Raw genomic sequence first — 14,936 nt, forward strand, 5'->3', positions numbered from 1 at the left:
TGTAACCTTATGGATGCCAACTGCCATTGAAACCAAGTGATGAAGAAGAAGAAAGGGAAACCATCATCAGGGATTAAAAAGCTGCTGATCAGAGAGAGAGAAACAGCCATTAGGGAAGTTGAGAGCGGTGGGAAACGATGGAGATAGAGAGAACCTGCAAATGGTGCCAATGCAACTTTATCTATGCAAATTGCTGTTAAACCCAATAGTAGAAGGAGAAGAAGAAGTAGTTTTAGATTTTTTTTTTTTAATGGCTTTATTCAGAGACAAAATGCACACAGCAAAAAGTCATTAAATAACCAGAAATTTTGAAAACTAAATTAAGAAAAAAAAAAAAAAACACAAGAAAACACAGCCTTCTTGGCCCAACGTTTGTTGGTGATGTTTTGGGGGCCTTATAACAACTTTTAAAAACTTAATTTGATTGAAGAGGTGGACAGTAAATTAAAAACAATCTCAATATGCATCACGCAAATTTAAAATATGGCTCTTTTATGTGGACAAATTACGAATTTCGATCAGATATCGTGGGAGCTCGTATTCTGGGTGTTACGGTGAGAAGCGCCTCATAGTCTGGGTGTTACGGTGAGAAGTGTCGCCCCTCTGACTGCTGCCAGGCAGCGTCTGTCCGGCCTTCTCTGAACTCACGTCGGCGGCGTCCCATGATTCATTCAGCCAAACACTCTGCACAGTACGGGCCACACAACTCACGCTCATCCGAGCCGGGAAATCTTAGGCTGGGGTTCGAAACTCCGAGGACCAATTGTCCCACTGACAGGCGGAACGAGCGAGCTCACAATGGCGGACGTTGGTGAGGTTTTGAGGTCGGTTTTGTCCACAATTCGGGTCCCGAAGCCCGGGGACCGTGTCCACAAAGACGAATGCGCCTTGTCATTTTCCTCGCCGGTGAGCCATCTTCTCTTTGTAAATCATACCGTCAGCGAACAAACACTCCGGATTTACCCTCCGCGTCCTCAGTCTTGCTCTCGCTTCCACCAAACGTAACGTTTGACCACCGTTTCCTGCACATTAGCGCTCCGTTTTATTGGGATTTTAACGTTTAGGCTAACTAGCATGTTAGCATCAAGCTAAGCTAATAATGCACTGTAATGGAAACTTAGCTGTGGTCGCAACTCGTTCGCTCGCTGTGCTGCTTTGCCCGATTTTGTTATTTAATGTATGGTCACACTTTTTATTAAACGTTCAGTGTTCTGATCTCAATATTTATCAATCAAATATGACACATTACTTTAGTCGTGGACTTTTTAAACATTAAATGAGTGGTGCTAAACACAGATGCTAAGGTTAGCACATATTTAAGTAGCTTCCAGTAACAGATGCTGTGACATGAAGCCCATCAGGGCTGTTGCTGGAAGATTAGAGCCACTTAATTTAAATACAGTGCAATTATTTTAAACCTTATTGTAAGTTGAGGTTGTCAGATTGCACGAGATAAAGCCAGTCATGCTTCCTTTGAACTTTGAAATCTCTGCTTTGGTTAATGCCTGTCTCTGCAGTACATCTGTTTAACTGAATCTTATAAATATATGATAAATCCTCCTCTGCCACCCATCCTCCATCTCTGCTGTTGTGTAGAGAGTGGCCGGCCACTAGGCTGGCTGACAAGTGATGAGAGGCAGGTTACACCCTGGACATGTCTGTGCATCACAGAGCCAACACAAAGAGACAATCCTCCATTTACATCTACAGTCAACTTAAGACTCCACAATTAACCTGCTCTTTGTGTGTTTGTGTTATTGGAGTCAGCCAGAGTGCATATAGACAGAATAGATCTGTTGACCAGCTCTTTGTCATTATTATCATGTAGTGCGGCTACAGAGCTAGACACTCTAGGTGTCTGACTAATGGATTCATATATTAATTCATTTTGGATCAAAGCAGCAATAAAACAACTTAAACCAGCGATGAACGTGCCGACATCAACTGACCTTTGTTATAAAGAAACCCTCATAAATAAAAACAAGTTAAAGTACAAACACTACTAATGGTGATTGAATACTAATTATTAATTACTCTGATATTATTGTGATGTTACAGTGTAATTTGTTTTCCACTCTGGGAAAGACGCATATTCTATTGAGCTCACTTCCTCTTGAGCCGTGTCATGATTCCGAGATGTTGTATAAAGGTTTTTCTCTTTCTTTCTCACAGGAAACTGACGGAGGCTTGTATGTGTGCATGAACACTTTCCTGGGTTTTGGGAGTCAGTATGTGGACAGACACCATGCTCGGTCTGGTCAGAGGGCCTACCTGCACATCACCCGGACACGTAAGGCCAAGGTAGGCATTTCGGTTCACTCTATAATGCATTCCTTTCAAGACAGTGATCCGTTCCACATCATTCAAGAATGTGTTGACAATAAATGCTACTGTCACTTTGACTTTTCCCCCCTCCGCAAAGCTGACAAACATTCGGTTTTATTCTCATAGAAAGAAGATGACAACAACTCTGGCTCTGGACACCCACCTAAGAAAAAGCCCACCAGACTGGCTATTGGTATTTGTATAAACACTAATTATTATTGCTGCCTCCTTAGGAATTTAATTCAGTTTTATGGATGCAGTGCCAATTACGACATGGCCATTTCATGTCACGTGAGGAAAATCCAACAACAATCTCACATGAGCTGTGGGTGACAGTGGAGAGGAAAATAAATCCCTTAAACCAGGAAGAAATGTCAAACGCAACCGGATTTTGAGGTTTCTGCTTTCTGCTTAGACTGATAATAAGAGAAAAAAAGGATCAGACTGATGGCCACAAACGTGTTGATATCAGCAAGCAGGGGCAGACAGAGAAGAGGGAGGCTCGACTACATCAGAGAGGCGCATGCTGCTCATGACAGGCAGTGTTGACCTATTAATGTATGGTGAGAGAACATTATAATTCAGTGTGATCTGAGCCAGTGGTAACTACAGGCTTTATCAGATAAGTATGGTTTAAGCCTGATTTTTTTTAAACGTAGGGATTGTGTTTTCATCTCTGAAGCAAGAATGCGCCAACCCCAATTCTTGGGTCTCCGCAGGGATTGAAGGAGGGTTCGATGTGGAGCAGGAGCTTTATGAGGAAGATGTGAAGGTGGTCATCCTCCCAGACAGACAGGAGGTGACTTCAGATGATCTCACCACCATGCCCGATGTTGTGAAGGAGCGGGTGAGTTATCCGTTTTCACTTTTTAATTTGAGGAACTGTATGTTCCGATGGCGGTCTGTCTCTGTTGGCCCAGTGCCACTACGCCGCATGGCTGAACCTGATATGTGTGCGTCATTGTATGAAATGCCATGATGTTATAATTTTAAGAAAATAAAAATCATTGCAGTGATTGAGGTTGTTAAAGTGTCGTTGTAATAAGTCATATCCTAAGAGGATAGTTCAGAAATCTTCAATCCTGATCCTGGGGGGGGGGGGGAGCCCTGCATACTTTTAATGTTTCCCTGCACCAAAATATTTAATTTCAATAAACATGCCATCATAAAGCACTGCTCAAATCTTGGTAAAGAGACTCACTCAGGGATACAGCCTTGTCAAAACCATGTGGGCCGTGGCTTTGTTTCCCCTGGATCATGAACGCTTACCTCTTCATGAGGCATCATAATGCATGACAATATGGAGTTCCACATGTGGGTGAGTGTTCTCCCATCAGAGTGTGATCCGCAATAAATGCGTTTCCAGCGGTGTCGTTCAAGTAACTGATTAAATACATGTGGGAGAATGAAAAAGGACACGCATTTAGACCATAAAGGTCGCCTTACATAAGTGCTGCAAACAGTAAGGCATTCATGCAAATCTTGCTTCAAGTCCTACACCAGAGGTTTTGCTGTATATTGAACAATGTACAAGTGGGATCACATGATAACAAAATGCAAAATGTCCGTTTGTTGTTAACATTTACAAAAACGAAGGATTTTGAGCTCTCAGGTTTGAGTTTGATCCGTTGCTTCTTGGTTCCCGCCTCCAGGTGTCTCTGTCAATGGCAGGTATCATGGCAGCCGACTCAGTGTCTCACGCCCTGCAAGTTCAGCAGTGGGATGGAGAGGTGAGACAGGAGTCGCGGCATGCGCCTGATCTTAAACAACTCGACAACGGAGTGAAGATCCCTCCCAGGTGAGACCACGGCTCTCCAGTCGTTGCGTGTGCCATGCTAGGTCATGTAGATCGGAGGTGTGTGCTTGTGGGCCCAGAGGGATAGGCCTTACCCAGAACGACCCGCAGGAAACGGCATTGCTTTACTTTTTTAGCTTCAGAAGTTTTTAGCGTTCAGACCTCCCATGTTCCCATCACAATCTCCATCCACACAGAAAGATTGTAGAGTTGCGTGCCAGGTCATTACGTGGGACTGTGTTTATGTTATTCAACCAAGTGTGTGGAGAACGGTAAACCGCTCATTACAGTCAGGTGTATTGAATCTCATCGAGACACAAACTGTGAGCCTCCATTACCAAGAGTGCTCATCTGCTCACAACCTCCGTGGCTTTAACGTTTCCTCACAAGTGATGAAATGTCACATGTCTGAATAAACATGTGGCTGTTTAATTTCCTCACCAATTATCAGTTATTGTAGCGACATAATGCTGTTCTGCTTCCGATAACAACATTTTCAATATTTCTCCTGCCACTGAAAACGGGAAAAAAGAGAGGGTAAGAGCAAAGCGGTCTTTTTCAAGAGTTAATGACTTTCCTTCCCTGTATCTTAGCGGCTGGCGGTGCGACGTGTGTGACCTCCAGGAGAATCTGTGGGCGAACCTGACAGACGGCAAGGTGCTGTGCGGTCGCAGGTACTTCGACGGCTCCGGGGGCAACAACCACGCCCTCCTCCACTTCCAGGAGACGGGCTACCCGCTCGCCGTCAAACTGGGAACCATCACTCCAGATGGAGCTGGTGAGCAGAAACGATCCCGACTTTGATTGGCGGTGGAGTTTTTGCTCTCGTATACGCGTGTCATTAACACGGCTGTTTTCTCAATGTCCAGACGTGTATTCCTACGACGAGGACGACATGGTGCTGGACTCCAAGCTACCTGAGCATCTCTCCCACTTTGGCATCGACATGATGACCATGGAGAAGGCGAGTCTTGAGTTTCTGCTGAGTTTGAGGGAAACCAACCTGAATAAATATGCTTTATTATTCATTCAATAGCCACTGCAAAGCATTTGATCCATCTATTTTACTTCTTGGGTATCAATATTCAGCTTCAGATCAGGTTCTTGTAGACAGAAATATTGATCAGCGTGCTGCTTTACAACTGGAGTTGCGAATTCAATCTGAGCTATTGGATTTCTCCCTCCTCTTGGCCGACAACCAGAACTCTCTGCCTCGCTCTGCTTCATCTGATTGCTGCAAAGTCGGAGCCAGTGATGTTAAAGAGGATAAGGAGAGGGTTTTATAGTAATATCACTGGGTTTCCATTCGTTTTTTGTTTTTTTTAGACTGCGGGTGCATAAAGAAAAATCTTTACTTTGCTCTGTTTGAACAAAGTAAAAAAAAAAAAAAAAAAAAAAAATATATATATATATATATATACCGGTATATAAAAAGTGAAATTATTGAAATGGTAAAAAGCAGAAAGCTTGTTGGATAAGTGGTTGCAAGAACATGACCTATAAAAGTTAAAATTCTGTAAAATTCTAATCAGAAGTGTTGGCCTTGGCCTTGAGCCAACACTTCTGATTAGAATTTTACAGAATTTTAACTTAATTTGTGGGCTTTGAATCCTGGATGTAAGAAGAGAGCAACCCAAAAGCTCTTCACAACATCAATGAAAAGTATATACTATTGTTACAATGATTTATAATATTAATGGCTGATCGTCAGGTTAACCATATTGACAAATAGGATAAAATACAATACAATACAAAAAATTCGGAGGTATTTTTGACTTTCATGTCTGAAGTTTGAAAGAATAAAGCGAGGCTTCAAATAGCGTGACTGATTTATGCACAGTCAACATTTGCATTGTATTCCACTTCCTTTAAATGGCTCCTGTCTGTGTCTTGCGTCTTTTCTGATAAAACAGCATAGAATTATCACTGCGTAGGTTAAAGCAGCAGCGTATTCTCGTTGCATTTCCCTGCTGTTTCACACAATTTCCTTAACACCTGTTTCACTTACGACTTCCTGCTGCCGTTCATTTATTTTGCCACCTGTTTCTCATCTGCAGACCACAGACCTCACAGTTTTCAATCCGAAGATCTGCATGCCGCTCACTGTGTCCTCTAATGTTGTTTCTTGTCTTCCTAATGTATTGCTGCACAAACTTAATGATGTTGCAGCCGGCAGGGGGCGAAGGAGTCCCGCTCGAGTAAAGAAAACGACAAAGTGCAAACACTCAAGTCTCTTTCGCAGCTTCTTGCTCATCCGCTTGAATGTTGTCGCTTCATCTTAGAACGTTGCTCTCACGGATTCCCTTCATGATTCGCGGTTGTTGCAAATAACAGAAGTGAAAAATGAGTTTGCATTCATTTCCAACTCCATATTCTCTGTGACCGAACAGACCGAGCGGACCATGACGGAGTTGGAGATCGCCGTGAACCAGCGCGTGGGGGAGTGGGAGGTGATCCAGGAGTCGGGCACCACCCTCCGGCCCATGTTCGGCCCCGGCCTGACCGGCATGAAGAACCTGGGAAACAGCTGCTACCTCAACTCTGTCATGCAAGTGCTCTTCACTGTCCCGGACTTCCAGAGCAAGTGAGTAACTTTGTTTTTGACATTCACACAAATAATAACAACAACGACAAAGACCGAGGAACAGTGTCAACAGAGTGAAGGAGGGGTGACAACATTGAGTCATTAAATTGGACACTACACAAGTTTATAAAAGGGAAAATACACAGTTTCTTTCGCAGAAATTGATTTCTAAGCATTTCCGCTTGAAGTCAATAATAGGTACTCACTTAAAGTTAGGAAAAAACTACTTTTTGGGTTTTATTTTGAAATATTTCTGTGTTTTTCTAAATTATTTTCACATTATGACACATGCAATTACAAGATGCCTCTCAGACATTTTTTTTTTCCATTTAAAGGCCTGACACTTTGAGTGCTTCTTATCTTTTCTAGAGGCTTATTTCGTTTTGACACAATTTTGTTTCCAAATGCATCTAGTAGGTGAGCTCCCATGTTGAACATGAATATTGGAGACTCGGGTTGCCTGGCAACATGCTTTGCACTTACTCCCTGAAAAAAGAATTCATGAATGTCAAAAATGTCAATACAATTTTCTCCCACTTCTGAATTTAAAAGTAAAGACTGTTTTCATGCCCCAGTTCTGTGTTTCTGTTCTCGCCTTGCTGGAATCACGCTGTTAACGTCTGCAGGGGTGTGAATGATGTCCCAGCGACTTCCAAGCAGAACTACAAAATGTGTGACTGATAAACATTTGACAGCATCTCCTACTTTGTCATTGTTTACCCAGTTGTTTTATTTTTTTACTGTGAGGCAGGATAATAATAATAAAAACAAAACTGGATCCGTTTTTCTTTTTTTGTTTAGTTTTTGTTCAAATTCCATCCATCTTTAAGAGGTGATAGGCAGCAACATCATTTACACTCCACTTGCTGTGCCTCGTGGCAGACCACGTTACATTATGCATCACAACTTGTTCTTTATATCAATACGTGTTCCTCGTTTGAATATTCATGTGGAAAAACTGAAACCCTTCAGGTTAGACAGCTTAAAGTCTTGACGACGAATGCAAAAATGGAGTTTCTCTCCTTCCCTCGCAGGTACGTGCCCAACATTGACGGCGACCACGTGTCCAAGATAATTGACGAAGCGCCAAGCGACCCGACCCAGGACTTCAAAACTCAAGTGTAAGTGACAAGACTCCCAACACGCCTGTACCCAACTCTCTAAATCCTGCCAGTGGCACCAGGCTGGGAGTTTAGTTATGCACTTTTCCTTTATGCAAGAAAATTCTCCACGAGCCATTATTTCCGCTTGAGCATTCTTGCCTCCTTTGTCCTGCGCCGTGGTGGAAATGTAGCCAACCTGCTCCGTAAATGAAGAGAAGCGTCACACTCGTGTACCGTAGTCGTGTGCCAGCTGTCAGACAAAGCTGATTATGTCTGCCTCTCCTGACAGCTCAGTCTTAAAATGTAATATTTGTCTTTTAATGTGGCTGATCCCCCCCCCTGAACTGAAATGATATCAGCAGGGTTTATACAGACTTAAACTGACACCTGGCATTGAGTTGTTTAAGCTTCATGCGGGAGGGGAAAAATATAAATCTTACTTCTATTCTCTCTCATTTTAACCTGCAAAAACACATCTATACTGCTCAAGTAAAACGACACCATCAGAATGCAGTTTAGTGCATCATGTCGGTTTGTATTAAATGGTTATCTTTCTCTCAAACAGAAACTTTTCTAAAATCTCATCAGGTATGAGAATATTTTCTCTCAAATTAGAAAATCCAAAGTGATACCCAAAAGCCAAAGATATTTCCAGGCTGGTGTCCAAATCCCGTTCTTGTGCTCAGTGCTGCAATGCCACTGGATGCACAGTGACGTCGGCTTCGTTTTTGTCTCTCTCAGAGCCAAGCTCGGTTACGGTCTGCTGTCAGGAGAGTATTCCAAACCAGCTCCAGACCCCGGAGATGAAAACGGCACACCTGAACCCAGGGTAAGAAGGAACACTCGGGTTGCGGTGAATTTCCAGGTCTCGGTTTGGCCTCGTTTTCAGATTTACTCTGAGAAACGAGCGACTTTTTGTGTCCGATATTGGCTTTCTTAAAGACAAATCCTGTCGCCGATGCTTTACAGGGAGACCAAATCGGAATCGCGCCACGAATGTTCAAAGCACTTGTTGGGCGGGGCCACCCGGAGTTTTCCACCAATCGACAGCAGGACGCTCAGGAGTTTTTATTGCACTTCATAAACATGGTGGAGGTACGCTCGCACTCGACTTCCTGCTTCCCCCAAACGAGCGCTCCGTCAGCTCTGCTTCAATCTGAATATTTTAATTATTTCTCTCAGAGAAACTGTCGCTCCGGCTCCAACCCGTCGGAAGCCTTCCGGTACCTGGTGGAGGAGAGGATCGTGTGCGAGCAATCGCAGAAAGCAAAGTACACACAGAGAGTGGACTACATAGTTCAGCTGCCCGTGCCTATGGACCAGGCGACCAATACAGGTGAGGAGCTCTAATGTGCAAGTATACAAGCAAAAAATGGCACTAGTGCCGAACTGACACACGTCCGGTGCTGCTCCTATTACCTAAGAGCAGGGTCACTAATACAAGATCAGGAAAATGTTTCCTGGTCTGACAGGCCTTGATATTTGCTGTGACACCTCCGGTGTCGTTTTCATCCATTTCAGTCCTGTAATAGTGTGGAAAATGTTTCGGTACACTTTGGGCCTCTTCTGATCAGACGAGCGTCGTTTCCATGCCGCAGCGGTGTCGCCGACCGCGTCCATCCTCTTTATGGACACAGTGTACCGCTTTCTGACGGCTATTTAGAGCGGGTCACACTTTCCAAGAGCTCCGAGCTGAGCATCACTCTGCATCTGGGACATGTTGAAAACCCTCCATATCCCACATCTTGTTTTAATGCAAGCACTGGAACACCAGTGAATTTGTCTAGAGCAGTGGAAATAGTAACACCCATTTACATTTATAGGCAATGTCTTTATCTTTATCTACCTACTTTAAATATTTGCAAACTACTTTTAAAATGAATGACACAATGACCATTTAACAAGGATTCAGTCAGATGTCATCAACATCCTCCAGGTGAATAACTGACAGTCAAAGTTTACTGTGCTTTATTTCAGTGCTTATATTTGTTTTTGTGTGTGTGTTTATTTTTTTTTTTCCAATAACAGAGGAGCTTCAGGAGGCAGAGCGGCGCCGTGAGGAAGGAGACACATCAGCCCCAACAGTGCGGGCACAAATCCCCTTCACAGCTTGCATGGCGGCCCTCAGCGAGCCAGAGGTCCTCACAGACTTCTGGAGCTCGGCTGTGCAAGCCAAGACCACCGCTACCAAGTACGAGGACAGCCAGCGACTCTCTAACCTTTAGTAATTACCCGGAAGCTATCTGATCTCTTGTTTTTTCCCGCTGTAATTTGTCAGAACGACCCGCTTTGCCTCATTCCCCGACCACCTGGTTATCCAAATTAAGAAGTTCACCTTTGGCCTTGACTGGGTGCCCAAGAAACTGGGTAAGCAAACATGTTATTAAAGCAAAACACTTTTTTTTTTTTTCCTTTCCTTTTTTTATATAATATTTACTCTTAAGACTTTGTGAAGTCTGCTCACTAACACAAACTGGGCCTCCAGGGTCTGTGAATACTTTGAAACAGTGAGCGATACACCGCAGTGGATGATGGGTATTTTTCTTTTTCCTCCCTGCAGATGTGAGCATCGACGTTCCCGACACTCTGGACCTGAGCGCGCTGCGTGCGACCGGCCAGCAGCCAGGAGAGGAGCTCCTACCTGAGGTGGCCCCGCCCCCACTCATGACCCCAGACGTTGAGGTTAAAGGTATCCTGGGTTCCCATGGCAACGATGAGGACGACTCTCTCTACTCCCCACTGCTGTGTCAGTCTGTCTGTCATTTCTGCTCTTCTCCAGTCCCTCCTCTCATACGTCCACCTCGTTTCCTTCTTTTCTGATTTCGGCCTTTTCTGTTTCCACGAGTTCGTCTGTTGTCTTTTTTTATTTATATTTTGGCATTATTTGATTCACATTTTGGAGCGAGAAAGACATGATTTCATTTTTCATAGAATATGAGTTTTGTGTATTTTCAACCTCAGTAATTTATTTACTTTTTGGCGCAATGAGTTTAAGCGCATCCAAAGTAATTCAACTCTTCCCCCTCAACACTCTCAGCTCCAGTCCTCGACGACTCCACCGTGTCTCAGCTATGTGAAATGGGATTTCCACTGGAGGCCTGCAGGAAAGCAGTGTACTACACTGGGAACACTGGAATCGATGCGGCCATGAACTGGATCATGGGCCATATGGACGATCCAGGTGCGTGAACCGATGAGGCTACGTTATAAAGCGCTATGGTCAGTCTGTCTCATCACCCCTGCTCTCGACTGGCCGCAGACTTCTCCGCCCCTCTGGTGGTACCGGGCTGCAGCTCCGGGCCCGGGACCACGCCCACCGAGAGCGTCTCCGAGGAGCACCTGGCGACCATCGTCTCCATGGGCTTCAGCAGAGACCAGGCAACCAAAGCACTTCGCGCTACGGTGAGGAATCGGAGGGGGGGGGGGGTTTCCTGATGGTTTCCACGTGAGCTTCCCAGACTTCAGGAGTTAAGAGTTCGGACGCGTGTTTCTCCAGCACGTCCAGCAAGTCTTTCCCAGAGCAACCGTGAAATAAAGTCTGATGGGCTTTAGCCTCATGAAAGATAACTTGCCCCTTTGACGAAGAGGCAGAGTCAATGTCACACCTCATGCCCAGAACCAATCCCGCTGCTTCATCGTTGCTCATTTGATCAGGTTATAAAACTCTGTGCGGAGTGCAGAAATTCTCTCTGGTGTGTTCCCGTTACCCGCAGTTTACACTTTCATCTGTAAGTAAACAGGACTCATTCTGAGCAGACACTTGATTTCTGACGTTTCTACCCTGAACGTTTCTACCCTCCAACTGTCTCGCAAATAAAAAGCTGAAACTCCTCCAACGCGGAGAACCTGCCATATTTTTTCTGCAAAATTAAATACAGGCTCGGTCTCTGTGCCGATCTGTATACCCACCGCTTCACACCCGGCCGCTCAGGCTGAGGGAATTAAAGCCGATCCAGTGAAACGTCAAAATCCGTCCACAGGCTATGAATCGGTAACAAAGGATGTGATCAGCGAGGAGATTTCTGTCCGGTTTTAGTTTGCACAGTCCTGCGGTCAGGTCCGTCTTCGTTTTGCAGTTTGTGATCTGTGCGTAGTAGCAGGTTTTCAAATTCTTTCATTAAACTTGACTCCCTCACTGCACTGACAAGCCATTTATTTACCTCCGGGGATTTTATTATGCACTTTAATTAGCTACCATGCATCACAGAACAAAGCAGTTCTGATAAACAAGCGTCGCTGATTAATAGCATACTTTTTTTGGTGGGGGGTTTCATCTAGCGGCCACAAACACTTTGAAGTTTTGAAATGTTTCTTATGGGATTAATAGACAATTTTTAGGTTTTTGTTCGTAGGCTCAGGTCATTAATTCCCTTCGTGTGTCATTATTACACATCTGAAGTCCATGTGGCATTTAGGATGAGATGAATCTGTCCAAAGGCAAATGATGATGTAATGAGAACGCCTGTACTTTGTGTTCTCAAACACGTAATGTTTGTAACAATCCACACGAAATAATGTTTCATAGTTGAGGTGGGTTTTCATTATGGTCCACGCTCCAATCATGCACTCAGCCATTTACTGACCGTACACAGTGTGGAGTTCATTCAGTCGTATGTCGGAATCTAAAGTCCTCCTCACCTTCACCTTCAAAACAAAAGTCTTAAGACTGAAAAGGTTGGTTTCTCATTGGTTTCCGTGTACAAACGCATTCTCAATAGGAGATTATAGAAATCATCTTCCTGCCAAAAATGCGCCCATGTTGAGTCAGAGAACTAATTTTTCCGCAGATGGTGGGTTTGATGTTTCATTTCTTGTATGTTGCTGTGAAACGTCACAGTTGAGCATCACTCTGGTTTCATTGTTGCAATCGGGCAGCGTCATTTCTGGCTCTTTAGTGAATTATCGCAATATGAAACTTGAAATGTTTTGAGTTAATTCATTGTAATTTCCCGCTCAGAGTAACGTCCTGCACCGGGCGGTGGACTGGATCTTCTCTCACCTGGACGACCTGGAGTCCATGGACGTGTCTGAAGGAGGTCGCTCGGCTGCAGAGAGCGAGAGCGCCAGGGAGCCTCCCCCTGGGCCTCGAGTCAGAGACGGACCTGGCAGTGAGTCCAACAATTGGCACCATGAAATCCGGAGTATTTTGTAATTTAAACATGAATGAACTCATACGTCGGGTTTTGTTTTGGGGTTTTTTTTGTCTCCTCTCCAGAATACGAGTTGTTCGCCTTCATCAGCCACATGGGGACGAGCACCATGTGTGGCCACTACGTCTGTCACATCAAGAAGGACCAGCAGTGAGTGTGCTCTGAATTATTGGTTAAATCGCCTTTTGAAAGCCTCACAGGGGAGGGAGGCATTTAAAAATCAATTCATATTGTGAAAGTGAATAATCGAGAAATTCAGTTTAATTCATTAATTGTTTATTTGAAAGGAAACAACAGTGAATCACAGTTTGGAGGTATTCATTAAATATGCTCTCCGTTTTGTAATTGGATCATAATTTACCTGTCAGGGCATAAAACATGCACAGTTAGTGTGATAGAAGCTTGTGTCCATGTGGCTCAGCAGGGGGCGCCATACTCCAAACATAATTTCATCGCTGCTGATTTGCTCCATTATTAAGATATTATTCGAGTGAGAGAGTTTTATATTCACAAATCCTCTTCTCCCACGGCAAGCATTTTTTTTTTTTTTTTTTTTTTTAGTTTCTATTAAAAAAAAAAACGAGGTCTTTTGTATCTGCAGGCGTGACATTATTTAATCATGCCGTCATATGGTTGTTAACAGCAGCTGTTTGTGTTTCTCAGGTGGGTCATCTTCAACGATCAGAAGGTGTGCGCTTCAGAGAAACCCCCCAAAGACCTGGGATACCTCTACTTCTACCGCAGGGTGCCAGAATGAGGCGCAGAATGACAACATTTATAGTTGCACTCCAACAAGCTCTTACAATTCAAAACCCCCGGCACGCTTCACAACTGACAAACATGTAAATAAATCTCTGAGATTGCATATATACACCCTTAAACTAATTGGTGCAGATGTACAGTTGAGGTGTTTTTTTGGGGGGAGGGGGTAGCTGTTCCTTTTTCTTTTTCTTTTTTCTCAAATCCACCGGTTACAAACCGCAGGCAGATTTAACTGTTCAACTTCCTCGAGTCAAACTGGGAATCGTCTTGAGATTTCGTCAATCGCTGGGTCCAGCCTTTTTACTCAGAAAAGGTCTGCGTATAACTCCGAACCTGCTTCAGGGAACGAGTCACCACCTGCCAGAGGTGCTCTGGCGGCTCAGACCTTTTCTTGTTCGTTCATAGTTCAAGTTTACGTCGACAATATTCCGACTATTGATTCCCACTGCTGTCAGTAGTCACTGCCCCTCCCTCGCAAAGTATGTTTGTTCCCGGGTCTGTTAAGAGGAGATCGCAGCTATGGTGTCCCCATATGTTCCAAGCAACAGTTCAATATGAGAAAATGTCAAGTGAACCAATAAACTACGGCTCAACTTTGTGTCGCATAAAGAAAATAAAATAAGTCAAAACACCAAATCACTTTGTTTTTTTGTTAAAAGTTTGATGAGGGTTATATCTGGGTGATTCTTCTATTATTTTGTTTTTATTTTGGAAACAAATGCTTTGTTACTTCTGCTGTGACAAATAAAAATAAAATGTCTTTCTGTCCATCTGCCTCTCGTGGTTTCACTTCTGCAGGAACCTCCGGCCTACGATCACGTCTCTTCTCGGGTTTCCCCGCTAAGGATTTCACGGCGTGTTTTTTTTTTTTTAAAGCAAATGAAGTGATTCTTTCATATTGTTGAAATCCTGTGCTGGTTTGGTTATTTGTACGTTAAAGCCACCATGCAACACTTATTCAGACATCCAGAGGTTTCAAAAAAAAAGTAGACTCCGTGTATCGATTGCTCTTGAATTGGACTCCGAAGGCAAAGTACTGTGGTTTAAAATGTTCAGATGCTCTTATAAACTACTCAAAACTCACTTACTTGTAGAAATGATGTTCCGGTAACTTAAAATACAAAATACAATACTAAATATGAAGTACATTATGAAAGGAGTTAACCACTTACAAATACTTTCAGTAGTTTAGGTTACTTGTACTGTTACAAGGTAGG

General features: G+C 43.7%; 1 protein-coding gene across 2 annotated transcripts; it reads left to right on the forward strand.

Annotated features, from left to right (window-relative positions):
* Nucleotides 1–680: 680 nt before the first annotated feature.
* Nucleotides 681–14,479, forward strand: usp5 (ubiquitin specific peptidase 5 (isopeptidase T)). Of its 2 annotated transcripts, none has more exons than XM_080500668.1 (20): nucleotides 681–906; nucleotides 2,173–2,301; nucleotides 2,452–2,518; nucleotides 3,045–3,172; nucleotides 3,978–4,123; nucleotides 4,714–4,898; nucleotides 4,990–5,084; nucleotides 6,511–6,704; nucleotides 7,739–7,825; nucleotides 8,549–8,636; nucleotides 8,777–8,902; nucleotides 8,990–9,143; nucleotides 9,836–9,998; nucleotides 10,086–10,174; nucleotides 10,368–10,553; nucleotides 10,845–10,988; nucleotides 11,067–11,209; nucleotides 12,765–12,915; nucleotides 13,023–13,107; nucleotides 13,621–14,479. In XM_080500668.1, the coding sequence occupies exons 1-20, from the start codon at nucleotides 799–801 to the stop codon at nucleotides 13,712–13,714; spliced, it is 2,562 nt and encodes an 853-aa protein (XP_080356794.1). In that variant the 5' UTR covers nucleotides 681–798; the 3' UTR covers nucleotides 13,715–14,479. The 2 variants fall into 2 exon arrangements, with proteins under 2 accessions (XP_080356794.1, XP_080356795.1); XM_080500669.1 differs by having other exon boundaries at nucleotides 10,368–10,496.
* Nucleotides 14,480–14,936: the final 457 nt, after the last annotated feature.

Source organism: Blennius ocellaris, assembly GCF_963422515.1.
Source record: "Blennius ocellaris genome assembly, chromosome: 8".
Taxonomy (NCBI): domain Eukaryota; kingdom Metazoa; phylum Chordata; class Actinopteri; order Blenniiformes; family Blenniidae; genus Blennius; species Blennius ocellaris.

Bases quoted from the DNA above. Each gene is read 5' to 3' on its own strand.
- usp5 (XM_080500668.1), top strand. From the start codon at position 799: ATGGCGGACGTTGGTGAGGTTTTGAGGTCGGTTTTGTCCACAATTCGG. The intron at 10,989-11,066 runs GTGCGTGAACCG...GACTGGCCGCAG, and splicing joins GGGCCATATGGACGATCCAG to ACTTCTCCGCCCCTCTGGTG. The intron at 12,916-13,022 runs GTGAGTCCAACA...TCTCCTCTCCAG, and splicing joins AGTCAGAGACGGACCTGGCA to AATACGAGTTGTTCGCCTTC.